The sequence below is a fragment of the Clinocottus analis genome, unplaced genomic scaffold (genome assembly GCF_023055335.1).
Source record: "Clinocottus analis isolate CAN_PGR_092001 unplaced genomic scaffold, fCliAna1.0.p SCAF_2, whole genome shotgun sequence".
Taxonomy (NCBI): Eukaryota; Metazoa; Chordata; class Actinopteri; order Perciformes; family Cottidae; genus Clinocottus; species Clinocottus analis.
The window spans coordinates 22,949,979-22,966,994 of record NW_027175931.1 but is presented as its reverse complement, the minus strand read 5'-3'; the positions used below and the strand labels follow the sequence as shown (position 1 = coordinate 22,966,994).

General features: G+C 41.7%; 1 protein-coding gene across 2 annotated transcripts in view; it reads right to left on the bottom strand.

Moving 5' to 3' along the window:
* Positions 1–17,016, bottom strand: part of nectin1b (nectin cell adhesion molecule 1b) — a 144,821-nt gene that overhangs the window by 6,978 nt on the left and 120,827 nt on the right. For both annotated transcript variants that reach the window (XM_068584654.1, XM_068584652.1), the window contains 2 exons: positions 13,224–13,317; positions 7,818–7,919 (listed from right to left, as the gene is read on the bottom strand). In XM_068584654.1, coding sequence (XP_068440755.1) covers positions 7,818–7,919; positions 13,224–13,317 — 196 coding nt within the window. The remainder of the gene's footprint in view (positions 1–7,817; positions 7,920–13,223; positions 13,318–17,016) is intronic.

Sequence of the window (17,016 nt, the reverse complement as noted above, 5' to 3'; positions counted from 1 at the left end):
CACCTTGAAATATTTTTCAAGCAGCAGTATATGTTGAGTAGATAGCGTAACCTTGGGCGAACTACAGCCCAAATAAGTTTTCATATCTGATAATGTAATAACTTTGTCAAAGCAAACTGATCCACAGAAAACGCAATCAGGCTGTGATTAACAGTCGCTAGATTTAAGTCACCGGCCAAAGGTGAATTTAAGAGCCTTTACTCTTCTCAAAGAATATGATGAGGATTTTCTCACCGGATATGAAGTAAGGTTAGTCTTAAGCTCAACAAACACTGATTTTATTGAACGTTGTAACCTCATGACTGGAGCCAGTCAAGGCAAGGCTTAATGCCTTATAACAAACCGGGAATGTCAACGGGCAATTCCCCGGAGGACTGCAACAAAATACCATCAACCACAGAACTGCTGACTGAACACAACGTGACCGCCAATCAGCATCCTTTCGTTTGTCTAAGAACTGTGAACATGTTTTTAGATTTAAAACATTCGTTTCATATTGTTTCAAAGTAAAACATTGTATTTGCAGTATAGAAATAATGAAGAATATTTTTCTTTAACAAAAAAGATTTATACATTTATTTTCATGCTTGTTAAAAGACATCATCATTATTTCACAATCACTATTTAATCCCAAAAACGTTTAATATATTTGAAATTTAGTTTAAAAACTACCCGTAAATGTAAATAATATCTCTTGTTCTAAGTCACTTTTACCTGTTTCAATGAGATCCTGAAAATATTATGATATTTTTAAACAAGGCTCTAAAGATGCAGTCTACCTTTACCTTCGTTTCATGAAAATTGAAAGTATTGTAATGGGATTTTTTAAAGACTCAAAGCCAGAATGAATTACGATTGAGTGTGGATATTTTTGGGAGAGTTTAAGGAGCTTCCTTCTACTTGCAGCTGCCAAAGATTTAATACCAACGATAAGTCTGGAATGTTAATATGGACTGTATGCACATGATTTTGTATTAAAGCTATGTATACAATACTAGTTGAACCGACTAATTTGCATGATGGAATTAAGGATATTATTGCTAAAGTGGCATTTTTTTGTATATTCTTGTATGCACTTCTCAACTACTGCTGTACAAAAACATAGCATATCTTTTTTCTGCTTTTCTTTGTTTTATCAGATATTGAGTGGTAAAATGAATATGCAAACATAATTTTCAGAAGACAGGGTTTGTGGGTAAAGTTTGTTGCTGTCACTCCCCAGTAACTTCTGTAGCGTTTCTTTAGGTGTCAATTAATGGACAGAGAAGCTGACAAATGTCATAATTGTTCATCTTGCATGTCAAATTATTCTTAATTGAACACATTGATATGTATGAGTCTATAATGGCACAGCGTGGAATAGCTAATTTATCATTGTTGTGACAATCGATCGAGCAATCATCACAAAGGCAATAATTAAAACTCAGTCTCCTGGCAACCAGACTCTTTGTCCGGAGAGAGCTGGACTCACTGGTCTACTGTCTCTTGTTTCTATTAGTGTAAAGCGACTGACATTGCATCCAGTGATTTCAGGCCACAAAGCTGCTCAACATTCAGACAGTATCTCCCAGAGCTGCAGTTCAAGATGACAAAGGGCAATAATGTGTTTTTCTGTCTTTTCTGTTGAATCCCACTCTCTGATTTTCAAAAAGACAAACAGCTCAATGCAGACCTTTTAAGGCTTTGTGGGTAATAATGGATATGCATTTGACCTCTTTGGGCTTCGTGAACCTTTCACCACTACACCTTGGAAGGAAATTGTTTCTAAATGAGAAAGAAAGTGTTGCTTTAGTATGCCAACAACACACACTTTGCAGTGTGCCTTAGCATTTCTCAGTAATTACTTTACAAAGGCCTCTTGAATGCCCAAAGAATCACCTGCTTTTCGCATTGCCATAGAAACAACTCCAACCTTTACCAACGTGATGATTTAAGCCTTATTACTTCTTACTTTCCTGTACATCTATGATGAGTTCAAGTGGTGCAGGGGGCTGTGTTAGTGTGTGATGAAAGGAATGCTCTCCTTCAGATGAGACATCAGAGCTGCGTCTTGTCGATGAGGGCTGTGCTTTGCCCCGCTTTTGCACCAATCAGGGTTGTCAAGTAATCACTTGAGAAAAACATTTTGTTTGTGACTTTTCAGAGGGATTAAATATTTTACATGAGATACCTTCAATATTATGACCCGTCATTGCTGTTAAGAAGCATAACATACATCTTGAACATCCCGAAGCACTGTCTATAAATGCGACTGCATGGAGAGCACATGCCTCTAAGATGTTCATGCAAAAGACTCATGCAGCTAAATGGGCTCTATCATTGACATTAGTAGGGAATGTTAAATCTTTACACTATCTCTGCAGATGTATGTACACACAGGATTAATGCATGCAAAAAAGGAAAGACGAGAAGATGAAGTATTTTACATGAGATTTTCTGAAAATACTGAAGCACATCTTATGGCTCGCAGTAATGGGCAGGCTACATTTAGGCATCATTGAGTGTAGTATGTAGAGCCTGAAAATACCTCTGCCTCAATCAAAGTTTCTGCAGAGCAGCGGCGGGGAAATCAAAAGACGGCTGAGACTCAAGAGGAGGGGAAACAAGGGAAGCATGTGGAGCATATGAAGGGAGGACAGTGTGTGTGAGAAAAGGGATGGACGAAGGGAAGGGGTGCATCAGTCTGTGTACCTTGAGGCCAAAGTCTGAGGGGAAAGGCCTATAATGGCATGCGCTAGTGTGAGCTAGGCTGGATGGTTGCATACTCGACAAGGTCCCCAGGGCCAGTGTGAGCAGAGCTTCGTGGGCTGGGAGTAGAGGCCAAAGCTGCAGTATCCAGCTCCGCATACTGGACATCACAGTCCTTGTGGCCAGAGTTCTGGAGACAAGAGAGGCGAAAGGTGTGTGAAGAGTGAGGCAGCCAAAAATATGAGAGAGAGAGAGAGAGAGAGAGACAGAGAGAGAGACAGAGAGAGAGGGAGAGGGAGGGAGAGAGAGAGAGAGAGAGAGAGAGAAGGAGAGGGAGAGAGAGAGAGAGAGAGAGAGAGAGAGAGAGAGAGAGAGAGAAAGAGAGAGAGACTGATTGACAGACTGACTGAAAGTGAGAGAGAGAGAGAGAGAGAGAGAGAGAGAGAGAGAGAGAGAGAGAGAGAGAGAGAGAGAGAGAGAGAGAGAAATTAGGACTTAATGTGACAAGCCAACAAACAGATGGAGACGTCAGACAGAAAGCAGTCAGACAGAAATTAATACAAGACCATAAATAAAAAGGTTACCGATGAGGAAGGACTCCGACTTTTACAGAAAACCGTTAAATACAAGTGTACATGGGTGTGTAACAGAAAGTTGTGCGCATTTGTCAGAAAATAAATGCAATGCTTGGAGTGTCATACATGAAGATATTTACACAAAGCCGCAGCACATTCAGGGAGTTGTATGCAACACTTTTATAACATATTTTGATCATAACTACGAATATCCAGCATGATTTAAGCATCATTTCCTAAAAATGTCTTTTGGAGCGGCCGCTGACTTGTACAAACTGTATGGTTCCCAACGTCCCACGTACTAATAGGACCCCTTTTTAGAAAGATTAGGACCTAACAAATCGGAATCTGAAAAAAATCACAATACAACAAAGCTTAGGGGTGTTTCAAAGGATTTTTAATAAAAAATGTTTTTTTCCTCGCTGTGTGACGTGCTTTTAGAAACATGGTGGTACACGAAAGGCACCGTAAGCGGATATGTGAGAGAGAGAAAGAAAAGAAAAACTCAGGCGGACTGATTTTTCAGGTACTACAATGGGGTTCATTAGGATTTTGACTGCTTTGTTAGACTCGCACAAGCCCGTACGGTTACTGAGATGTGTTTCTTAGTGAATTCTGACTTCGTATGGGGAAATATTAAGGATTTGGTAAAACCTTACGGCCAGCGCGGCAAGCTGATAGAGCTACCGTCGAGTCGACGGAGTTTACATAAGTACTTAAACTTAACGCTTTCAATGCACGGTTTCCAAAACGTGAAAAAACTGGAATATCAGCGTGCATGTAAACACAGGCAAAGACCTTTACTGAACCATCATCGGGCCACTGAACAAACACAGATGATTGAGCGACTGATTGACTCAATAAGCAATTGTCCAAGTGGATGATTGAGTAAATGCTTTTAATGGAATAGTCAATAAATGACAATGACAGTTTTCAGGGCTGTTTATCCAATTCCAAAAATATCTGTCAGATGGGTGTCTTCTGCTCGAGAAAGTAGACTCAAAGAGACTGGGTCAATACAAATCTAAAAATGATGACGCATTCAGACCCCCACTGATATGCCTACATGCATTCAAAATGTATTGTAGTGTTTTTACTTACAGGAGCTTGACATGCAAAATGGAATAGACAACAATGTACCAGCCCAATATTAAAGACAACTACGTTTTAAATTTCAGGCGCAGAATTTTTGTTCAAAACATTTAGAAAAATGAACATTATTAACATACAGGAGCGGTTACAATGTTGATGCTGAAAAGCTGTCGCTATTGGCTTTATCCATGCACACATGCTCCCTTGTGACCTGCAAATCTTAATGACTTCTCATGCATTAGAGGCAGCTCTAGAAGGGCTGCACCTGTACTCATAGAATCTGGAGTTACAATGAGAGTTACTGGTGGTCTCCCGGCTGCAGGGAGGACGAGATGAAGGTACGGGTGATTTTCTTGTTTCTGCCAAATCAAGTCCCTGGGTAGCGTCACAGTAATTCACAGATGGCTAACGTAGACTATAAGCATATGCCACACGAGACTGTTATAAGATAGCTGTGGTGTTTTGACCGGCTCTTACAGGTTGGTGGAATTTTGCGTATACTTGAGCTGCAGTTAGTTAGTATTTATTTTTTTTCGACAACTAACAAGAGTAAATTTAAATTTTATGGACACAGCAGTAGACGTGAAATTCTGCCCTCTACTTGTTTTGAATATGTGGCAACATCTTGTACATTACAACTTTAAAAGTAATAATTATTTTTTGTCAGAGAATTAAGTGCATTTATTTGTTATGAATACCATAATTTCATCGTCTCCAAGATAGATGATGATGGACTGACATATCAACAATGAAAATGCAAGACAGAGTGCTTCTTTCAGCACACAGCAGGACAAATGGCATTCATCCTGCTCTGATGTTTGTATTAGCAACAAACTAGAATTACAGATGAATGAATGACAGGAATCAAAAGAGAACAGACATATTTTGAGGTGTAACACTCCAGGGTCTACTTTGCTGTGTGTTTTTTCTCTTTCTTTTCTGACAGTAAAAAAACGACTGCATGAGAAAGTCAGTGATTGGATCAAATGGTAGTGTCTCTCTTTTTAGTCTGTCTGCTTGTTCCTGGTAATGAAATCAATGGAGCAAAAGAGAGGTGGTGGTGTGACGAAGCGAATGAAGAGCAGAGATGTCAGCTGTCCTGTCACTACGTAAACAACGTCTCAGGTGGGATGGTGATGGGGTGTGAGGGAGGAAATGCAATGAGATGATACCTGTGATCCCCCCGCCCCCACCATTTCAACAGTGTACCTTATTTCCATCTGAGAAAGTAAAACAAATTAAAAAGACCTGACTGCAACTTTTACAGAATTCAACATTCATTATTCAAATCTACTGTGCAATCTCTCCACTGTCGCATATTTCCCCACCACTCGCATCCTGCACTCGCGTGATATTTAAATATATGGAATATTGGTCATGACCAGAGTGCAATCAGGGGGAAAATTACAGCCACATCGCAATTCAAAATTGGCAGATAGTGCTTTGCCTCTAGAGAATCATCATTAGTAACACTCAGCAGTCTTCCCATGTCTCTCACAAATAGTGTTTTGAAAACCTCACAGATACCCTGTTCATCTTAAGAGCAGCAATAAACTTCAATTTAAGTAGAATGTTATCGGAGATAAGAAATAAATCTAAGAAAAAAATAAGTTTTTCTCTGTGTCAAAGAATTATCTGAACTTAACATCCCGCTCCTTTGAGTATTGAATTCAAGATGATAGTTTAATGTCATTGAATAACTACATAGAAAATAAAAATCAATTGGTCAGGGGGAAAACTTTGATAGTAATTGAGTTATCCCTGCAAAATTTGTTTTGAGACAAGACAAGCAATTTAAAAAGCACACCATAAATGCAAAGTCGCAGTGTTAAAAAGCTTGGCTAACAGGAAAATGTATGAAGACACAGAGCCTGTTGTTAAACAAGGTGAAGTCAGGGGATGTTTGAGAAGACATTTAACTGCAATTGTGTGCACCAGTTTCTTGAAGAAAGGACATTTTTACTAAACATACCTTTAAGCCAGTTATTCGACAGACCATGCAGCATTTCAGAAAGATATAAAGCACACCATTTACTGCAATGTCAATCACATACTATAACTAAAGCCATTTCATTCATTTTTTTTTCAAACCCTGAACAACCTTGTAAGTTAAATTGACTAAACAGTTTGTTAAATCCCATTAATCTCAGCTCCAAGCTTATTGGTTATTTAAGACATACTGTAAAACTTTCATGTCGGTCACGACTATATAGTTTAAAATCCATATACTGTATCTAAGAAATGAACAAAGGAATGTCACCCATTGGTTTGTGGACTACACATTTGAAAACTTGAATTTGGCATAACCTGCTTTATATTTCATTCTAAATGGAACCATCATTTACTAAAGGAGGATGCTGTGTTGAAGAAGACTTAATAAATCGAAAGAAAAGTAGGATCATTTTTGCATAGACTTCTTTACGATCAGATGTTTTGTTGCAACCAGAGGAATTGCCCCCTAGTGGCCTTTAGAAAGAATGCAAGTTAAAGGCACTCCTGTATTGGCTTCACTTTTCAGAACCACATATTTGCCACCTGTTGTTGTAGTTTATTCTTAATGCTGGTGAAAAAACAGCAAATAGAGGACATTTGTTGGGGGATATTTATTTAAAGTGAGTATTCATGGCAGCAGGATGACGCTGGCTAGCTCTTAAACAGTAATGAGTCAGAGGAACACAAACGAAACATGGTAATGTTTTTATATTGTGGGTCTTTTCATGATACATGCTGACAATAGAACAACACATTGAAAGACTTGGACTTTGTGGTAGAAACTTCTGAAAAGTGTTTTAAAAGTGTTATATACAAATTCTAAGTTGACCATAATCCAACAAATTGATCTAAATACACCATCTGTCTAGTAACCGATGAGTTAGTGTTAGCAGAGGCATCTGAAACAACACAGCGAACACTTCACCGTCAACAGTTTACGCTCACAGGGCAACAATATACTGTCGAGCACCACACTGCAATTCATCAGCGCAGAGTTGCCATGCAAACACATAAGTCATTACGAGGGATTAGAGAACGTGGAGGGGGAGGTGAGGAGGAAGGGCAGAGCCGGCGATGAGTGTCAGAACATTAAAAAATAGTCCACGCGTAGAGAGAGAGAGAGAGAGAGAGAGAGAGAGAGAGAGAGAGAGAGAGAGAGAGAGAGAGAGGATGTCGACTGGCCCAGGTTTAGGTAGAAGGTGAGTGCTGATGAAAATGATGCGCTTAGTCAAAGCACCCACTGAGTTTACTGGTCAGCAGACAAGCAGCCATGTGAGAGATCCTCAGTGGCATTCAGGAAGCACGACAGCACTGCATTTGCAGATCAATTTCTCAAAACACCTCCAAGCATAATAGCACAGAGAGCACGCCCTTTCAACAGTAGTTACCACTGGCCCGCCGGGCGGCGGCTGTGGGCGACCCCCTTCATGGAGAAGCTCCGTTGAACCCACCCGTAGCATCGCTACTCACCGGCATATCAGTGAAAGGGGTGGACTCAGAGGGCGCCATGTCGTAATAAGGAGGTTGAAGAGGAAGCTTCTGCATTTCTTCGTCCTTGTCGAGATGAACCACCTAAGTGAAACACAGAGATCAGCGAGACAGCCACAAAGCAGGCAGGTCAACGTCCATGCTGTGACCGCTTCACAGTCCTCAGTAAGGTTCAATCTGCTATAGGGAGGTGAACTCCTGCCCCTTTTTCGTCTTATCTTATCTTATCGATGGCCAAAGACAAATGTCTTGGTCCATGAATTACGCATTAAAAGACAATTCAAATGTGATCAAGACATCATTTGTCTTTTGCCATTGACTACCGGCTCACGACGGTCAAATGTAAGGGGCGGGAGTTTGCTTCTTTCTCTGTGAGCCCATCTCTGAAAACAACCCCCTTTGCTGCACACACTTTACTTCAGAGCATATTATTTGCTCACATTTGTTTTTCCAGCGGTAATGAGCAGAAACGAGATGTGAAATCTGACAAGGAACAAGGAAGTTGACATCAGTTTGAACTTAAGTCGCTCCGCTGAACTTTACATGAGCATCAAAAGTTATTTTGCCAAATTAATCGCTTCCATATCACACAAGAGGTATGATGCAAACTTCTGAAATAGTGGGGCAGCATTGTGAGGCTTCAGGAGCTCGCTGTGCTGCACAGCCGCCGAACGAAAGAATCGCAGGGAACTCAATTCAAACATGAAGGTGACATGTGATTATAGAACAGATACGCTGCAGATTATTTACAGCACAGCAAACACAGGTTGTCAACAGATGGACAAAGCTCCTTCAAACCACCTTTTCATATTAGTATGTGTTAATATCTGGATTTGTTTTTTTTTACAGGGAAACCAAAAATGTGAACTGTTTATTTGAACTGCAATCACAAACTGGACGCGCGGTCTGGATGTGAAACCTCAGTTGAGTTTGCAGGTTTCCTTCAGTGGTTTGATGTCTCTGAACTGAAATGTTGGAATTGGGACTTATCCGCCAGCAAAGACGTCTTTGAATGGAGCTTTTCTGCAGCTGTGACTCGGCTTTGTCATATTCCAGAGGAATATATGCTCAGTGTTTGAGGATTTTGAAACTGGACTATAGATAGTTTTACATTTAAAAATACTATTTCATGTGTCAAATGTGTGTTATGTGTTCTCTGTACAAAACTAAATGATATGCTTATAAAAGATACATAAGCTACTGGTTCAATCAAAACGTTTTCAAAGTGTGCGACATTACGAAAAACAGGAGGACTAAACGTTTTATTTTTACATCTTGAAAAAGATGACGCTTAAAAGCAAAAATTACACCTGAAGTCAACCTCAGATTTGATGTTTAAAGATAGTAATATAATACATAATAAGTTCATCTTGACACATTATCTCATGGATGTGAATGTCATCATAAAGGGTTTATTGTATATGTGTGCCATATGCATGTCTATTCATCCAGCAGCTAAAGATATCAACAAGACTTGACAGCTGCCTGTCTCGTGTCTTGTTTTCCAGTTCAGCAAGGCTCTCTCTGAAAATCAAGGTGAGGTTTTCGGCAACATAGTGGGAGCAATGTATCGAGCAGGGAGGGCGGCGGCAAAGTGCTCCTACAGAGTTTTACTTCAACAAGTTGCCATTTTAAAATGTTCTGTGCAGCATGCTTCAAATGTTTGTCATAATCACAATGCAAAGTTTGATGCTGCTAACAAGGAGGTCCTTCAAATGTCCGAGAGACCTTTCACGCCACGAAGGAATGAATTCATTTTGAAGTGGGCAAAGATGTGTCAGCGCTCAGCATTGCATAATAAAAGGAAATAAAAGGAAATGAGGGAAATTATAGTAAATTGTCCAGAGCAATTAAGTTATCAATGGGATACATGGGAGATTTATATAATAGGTGTTGAACAATGCGTTTCCTCTCTGCACCCCTACGCTGTTGAACTTGACAGATCAAAAGGTGAAATAATGCTGTTTTATTCCCGTTCGTCCAACATTCAGAACGAGCAAGAACTTCAGTCAATATGCACCAGGTTGAGCGTTCCCATTTACATCCCGTTACTTTAAAAAAAGCAAAAGACATAATGACTTTGTGGTTGAACGGTGAGCTGAGCGCCAGAACTCCTGCAATTAGCTGGAGGGAGCGTTTCCAGGCATAAAGACATCGGCCTCCTGGACGGTGTGTTTGGCTCCCTGAGTCCACCTCGCGGCTCCACACACACCGACTGTTGCGATGGAGCGAGCGCAGATGTTGATACTTTGGCTGTGCCGCCGGTTTTTAGCTCTGCGCGTTGGGCAATGATAAAACCACGATGCTGCCAATTTCTCCAGGCCAGCCCGGTCACCATAGCAACTAATTCTGAAATAAAGCTGTGGTATCCAACTTTCGCAAGGTCCAATTTCAAGAATAGGATATACTGCATTACCCATTACCTGTCTGTGTCTGTGAGGCTCTTCATTGGTATTCCAAACTTTTTATTTCTCCCAAAATTGTGTTGTCTTTGCTGTTCGGGGTGTTTTGGACTGAGCATAACACAAATATCAGAGAGCAGAGTGGGATTAATATTTAGTCTTTTTTTTCGGTACATCTTATGAGTTCATAAAATATCTATTGCTATTTATTTTATCTGAAGCAGCTAAATCATTTCTTATCCATACATTATGATAATTATTTATTATAAAAGAGAGAGCTTTTGTTCCTCAAAAAAAGTAAGAAAGTTAAGTGTAGCAAATTATTACACGACGCAGCTGAAGGACACTGCGGACAATAAATAGAACATTGTTATTATAGAAAATTAGTGTTTTGGTAAGAAGCGGCTGATCGAGATGATTGACAGGTTTTCCGGGGCCGGAACTCGTGCAGCTGACGAAGGCAATATGTGGTCTGTGAGTCAAAGACGTCGCTCCGATTATCCCTCAACAACTGAGGTTGAATGAATGCTGAAGGTGCGGCCGCTGCTGTGTCACGACCTGCTGTGCAGAATGAATTACAGCCGCAGACAACGAGAAACCTGAAAGCCTGAGACCTCAGAAAGGATTTTGGTCAGGTAATATTTCTGCTCTGCACATGCCCCCTTGTGTAACAGCGATGGTTATTCTTTATGCATCAGTGATCATTGTGCGTTCATGCGTGCGTTACCCATCGTGTCGTCGACCTGCTGTTATACCCCTTTCTTTTGCTTACTTTTATTTCTTTGCGGGTGCAAGCTTGCTGAGCGTGCAGCTTCTCTTAAAGCAACTACAGCCATAACATTGAAGACATTAAATCCTGTAAAGTGTCTATTACAGCCTCGCCCGTCCACTAATCACCACGTATTCCTCTGCAGCCGTGCAGGGAGGGGAGCACATTACTCTCCCCCCTCTTCATTACCTTGTCTGCTAAGATGTCCAGGTGTTTGACCTTGAACCTATAAAGACTCTCATAAAGTTGGATATAAAAGCTCGGCAGCAGTGGTCAAAGCGGCTGTAATAACTTTTTTTTTTTTCCTCACCTTTATCTCCCCATTTTGGAATCGTCAATTATTTGACTCTGCGGACCCACGCTCGTTGTCCTGTTTATTTGTGATGTGGACAAAATTACAGCAAGCACGCTGGGAGGTTGGTACAACACCTGGAAAATCCTTTATATGACTCTGGTTCTGTGCTATTTAAATTCTCATGCAAGCTTGACAAAAGAGTACGGCTCCATTAAGTCTGTTGATCGCACAGACCCGCAGCCGGAGTTGCTGCGACCATCGAAGTGATGTTTTAAACTTAGTGAGGAGGGGCTTGGGAATAGTTCTTGACCCAATTCAAGATGCGCGCGACGGGGATCACGTCAAGTTAAGCTGCACTTTCACCGCACGGCCTTAACTCAGGATAGCCAGAAAAACATGCTGGTGTCTGCAAGATGCGACCGGATGCAGAAGCACATCCTGATCATTTTGGCATATTGCATTTGACACAGGATGTATTGGGACACACTTTTTCTGGCACACTAAATATTATGGTTGTATGACCTCATACTCAGTCCCATGCAACATATACATTCTGTAGATTACAGAGAAGTAATATGAATCAGTTTTCTATTTTTACAGTGGAGGAGAAATCAACTTGAGCGTAACAGGGAATTATGTAACACGCCCGCCATGCAAAGGGTATTAATCTGCGACTTTTATAATGACATTGTGATGAATTGGTGTGAAATTCAAATGATTTCCAATATGTCTTATATTAAGAAGTGTTTCCAGAGTTGTCTCAATATCTTTCAAAATTAAGTAGAATCTTTCTACAGACTCACACCCGTGAGCATATTAAGTACAGATGCTGTCTGTTTCCTTATTCCGCTGGGAACACACTACAAACCCAAATGCATGCGTACTATATGGACTTTGGGACATGGAGACAGTGTTGCTGCTTCACTTAACCCCCCAGGAATGAACTTCAGCAGGTGGACAGAACAGGCGTTATGCGATTGCCTCATCCTCTGCATGTCTGTGGATCAAAGCTCTGCAGGGGATTGAACACGGGTCTTTGCGATAGAGGCGAGTGTTTTGTCCCGGATGAGTGATCTGAGAAAACAGTTATATGAGTAGATTCAGCTCACTAATCCGCCCGGTGTTGACGTTTCAGTCTGTCTCTGACTAATATTAAGACTGCACATTCAAATTCAGTATACACATCTCGGGGATTAATAAAAACTGAACAAACACTGCTGTGAAATTAAGCTGTTTATCAGACTTGAGTGGTACTTAATACGCTATACAATTCATCCAATAAGGGCAAAGTACAATAGAATGAATTAATATTATAGTGCGTGAAGTGATAATGTCCCGTATCAGACATATGCTGCATACGCAATAATCACGGGTGTCGACTGAAATAGTGCCACCGGCCCACGGTGTCCAATGCAGAGCAAACAGCAAGGTGCTTTATGAAATTCATTCTGCAGTGTGGGGTCAGTATTTATGTGTCAAAGATGACCCACTTACCATTACTTTGCTTATCAAGAGGGGAATTAATTACTGTTAGTTGGGTAATTACATTACATATAACTCCCGCAGACAAGGGAGTCTTCTTATATTTAGATATTAGAGCACTGAGCTAATTGAACTGCATGCTCCAGGATTGTTGAAGGAACTCTGTGAGAAGCGCTTGCATTGTAAGATGAGAAATGCTGTACGAACATATGAAAAAAAGAGTCTCACTGGATTCCCATGAATACCTTTCGAACACCAACGTCATAAATAGTATTTTATTATCTCTCTAGCGCTCTATCTATATTGATTGATTATGTTTGAATTGGCAAAGTTTTACTCATAAAATGTGACCGACTTTGTGTCAGATCAGCCAGAGGACACACGGATAATAGAAAAGGAGGAGGAGGAAGAGGAGGAGGAAGAGGAGGAGGAAGTCTTACCTGGATGTCATCGGATGTCAAGTGTCCCTTCATGTCGCTGTTCTTCTTTTTGGGCGGAGGCGGGGCCGGCTTGTGGGCGGGTGGGAGGTCGGTCCTGTGAAGAAAGTAAAAAGATAACATGACACTCAGCACAGATTGACATCCACACTCCTTCCGTCCCTCACCTTCCACAGCACTATATAATGAGAAGTCCTGCCTGCACTTGCCTTTTTCCACTCTTTCCTCGGATTTTGATAGATCTCGTGTTGTTGCGGCGGCAGCAGCCATTCCCCCTGCCCTTTCAAAGGCTCTCGCTGGAGAGACACAGTGCTAATGAGAGTGGGCTGTAATTGGACACTGAGGTGAGGAGATGGGGATGGAGGGAGTATAGGGGGGCAGGGAGAAGGGCATGTGTGAGTCAAGTCCCTCAGGGTGGATCGAGCCCCATCTAGAGCGGACAAACATTCTGCCCGCTGTGCAGAGACTGTTTGTTTGACACGTCGTCCCCCGGTGCTGCGGCTCAGGGAGCTCAGCAGGCGGCTGCTTGCTCCCCACCTTCCCCATGATCTCTGGCACTGACACACCCTCTAACCTCCCCTCCGCCCCTGAGGCGCTCACCCCACCCTTTCTGCCGATACACCTGGGGAAGATCAAAGCCTCCACAAACACACACCTGAACTCGCCGGCCGCCATTAACAGGGCAAGTAAGAACTCTTCTCCTTCAAATCGACAATGACGTTTCGAGAGAGGCCACCCCGACCCGTGGTAATAGAAAGGGGAACTTAATTGTGAGCAGGATGGACAGCTGTGATGGAACTGTTTTGATGATGAAACGGATAATTATTTCAGACAAGGAAGCGGAGAGGTTGTTGCTACGGAAATCGCTACAAAGAAAAGCCCTTCCCTCCGACACGCCGGTAGTCAGATGTCATCTGTCCCGCTCTGACACGATATCAGGAGTGATCAAAGATAATGAAGTGGAGCACAGACACTGAGCTGTGTACCTACACACATTATCTCCGGCTCCTCCCGCCCGCCATTCGCACTGGTTCACGTCCTTATTGAATAACATGACCTTTCTGCAAGGCCAAGCCGGCGTTTTAATGTGCAGAAAATTTGTGCATGAGTGCACCCCTTAACTCTCTTTTTCACGCTCATTATTTCCGGTCCGTATCACCTTGTCTCCAGACAGGGCTGCCTTGCCAATGCCAGATTCATGTGGCATCCTCTTCAGCCTGCCTGCAGCACCGAGGCGGTTCGCAGCACCCTCCCCTCGTCTGCGGAAACCGCTTCCCGCGCCGAGCCTTTTTTCAGAGGAGAGGCATCCATTTTCCCCCCGGAGACAAATAATTACGAGTCTTGTGGAACAGCGGCTTGCTCATTATATAGTATTGTAAACCACTGCTTTTGATTGACTAGATTCTGATACAGGTGAGAATGATAAAGGGGAGAAAAAAGCTGTGACAGCCGACAAGATCATCTGCTCTCAAGAAATGCACTAAAGGAAATGCAATTTTCCCCCTCTGCCTGCCCCGTGTGCTCTGAGTCACTGAGTCGTGACATTTCTTCAATCAGCTGAAACAAAAAGCTGATGTGCACATCATGCACCGCCCTAATTGCGATATTATTAAAAAGAAATGCAGCATAATCTGAGATTTCATACAGTGTGCCACATCTTTTTGCTGGAATTACTCATCATGCCGTGTTTATATTTGATGCAACATTTGCATACAGATCCCACGACGTTTTTCAACTTACATTTGATCCCGCAGGACGCCCCCGATGATTGCCTTTCTGTGCACATTATGCAAAAGAGCCTGTTTGAATTGACAGTATGTTTGGGGTCCTGTATGCAGAGTGGGTTTAACAAATCTGACCAAACATGAAGAAACTCCCTCGTCTCATGGCGGCCACCAGCAACAGCCACTTCCTCCTCGTCGCAGCTCCCTTTCTTGACTTAACTGAGCTACATTTGGAATCTGGTTACGCACAAACAGCGGCCTCGGGACACCGTCAGTACACATGCCATCTCTTGACATACTGGCACTGAAACAGAGAGAAAAGCGCCATCGGCGTTTAATGAAGCGGCGTCTGTGCCGAACGCACAAACATACATCACGGGCCGAGCTGTGCCAAGACAAACACACTGTGTGTGTGTTAAGCTACTTAAAGTGAGTTCCGATTCGTCCAGAGTACTCATCAATACATGGTTTCTAATAGCGGGATATTAAAGTACTTTAGTGTCCGTCACTGGCAGGAAGTAACAAGTGAATTAAAGCTATTGAAAAAAGTGAACGTGAAATGCTTCAAATGCTTCTGGAGATGATCTTGCAACTCGATCGACAAAGTGTGTTCATTTCTTTCTTTCATGTAGATATGACATGCTGACATCTTTGAGTGCATAAACGATGATTGCAGTTTATTCCAAAAGGTCGGGTTTGTTATTTTTGGCAGCTGCGTTTTGACACTGATGAGCTCCTCAAAGTAACTGAGCTCTGCTAATAAAAGTTCAATGTGTCAAGGAAACAATTGGTAGGGTTATTAGACTTAATTTTTTTTTTTTAACAACAATCTAGCCAGATTATCCGAACCAGTTCATTAGGAGGTAGTTCTCGGAAGTGGAATCACTCATACTAGTGTGTGTGCTATCCGTGAGCCAGGAAGTCTATAAACTGATAAATGTGTGGACCGGACAGCTCCTCTTCTTCACAGTTTTCTCAAACCCTGTGTGATTGTCTGTCTGCTTGCGTTTCATGGCCCATCTGATATTTTTTTTCTCCACTTTTCTCATTACATTGTCAGATCTTAGCAGAAAATAGGTGAGGATTATAACTAATGGATTAAACTATGAAACGCAGACCGGAGGCACTTTACACCAAAGATTTAATATGACATTTCTTGTATGTCAAGATGTTCCTAAAACTGTCAGAACATTTACCTATTTTTTCCCCTCCTACACTTCCTGTGCAGTGCATTGTGGGAAGATAAATCTTCACTTGCAACTGAAAACTTGCATCTGTTCTAAAAGCCTTTCACGACTCCTTTGTTGACAAAAATAAGTTTATTGTAAAGAAGTCTATGAGAAAATGAATCTACTTCTCACTTGATGTATTTCCTGGAGTTACCATTGGAAACATAAGTTGATGGTCTCCATCCTTAGTCGTCTTCAAACCTTGTGATTGACAGGTCCCTACCACGTGGTTGTATGGTCTGGTAGGTCTTTCATAGTGTGTTTTCAAGTCATGAAAGGTAACATTTTTGTTTTCCCAAATAACTGCAAATACGTTGACATTACTTCACCTTCTCGAGTCATATCTGGTTGCAAAAAAACAAGATGGTGACTGCCAAAATCCAAGATGGCGATGGCCAAAATGCAGAGGTCGAGGTTTCAAACCATAGTCCACAAACCAGAGTGTGACGTCACAGAGGCTATTTCTTACAAACAGTCTGTGGCTGCAGTTTGAGAAACCAGGTATCAAGAATACACTCAAATGCACACGTCAAACCAAATGGAGCTGGATTGAGATGGTGCAATTTTTATTGTTTGAATAATTCATCAGCAAAAGCTTCACAGTGTCACCTGAGGAGTCACTCAGGGAACGTTTTCTTCGCAGGTGAATGCATTCTGTGGCTAAATAATTAAACGACTCCTTTCCTATCACAAACTGGCTTTTTCAGCTAAATAAGATATATGTTTACATGCCGTCCAGTGAATAGTGTTGATTAATATATGCAGCATTTCTGAGCCCCCTCACCCCTCCCGCTGCCCCCATGCATTAAAACTCAAACTAATTCTGCAGTGTGCACTCTGTTT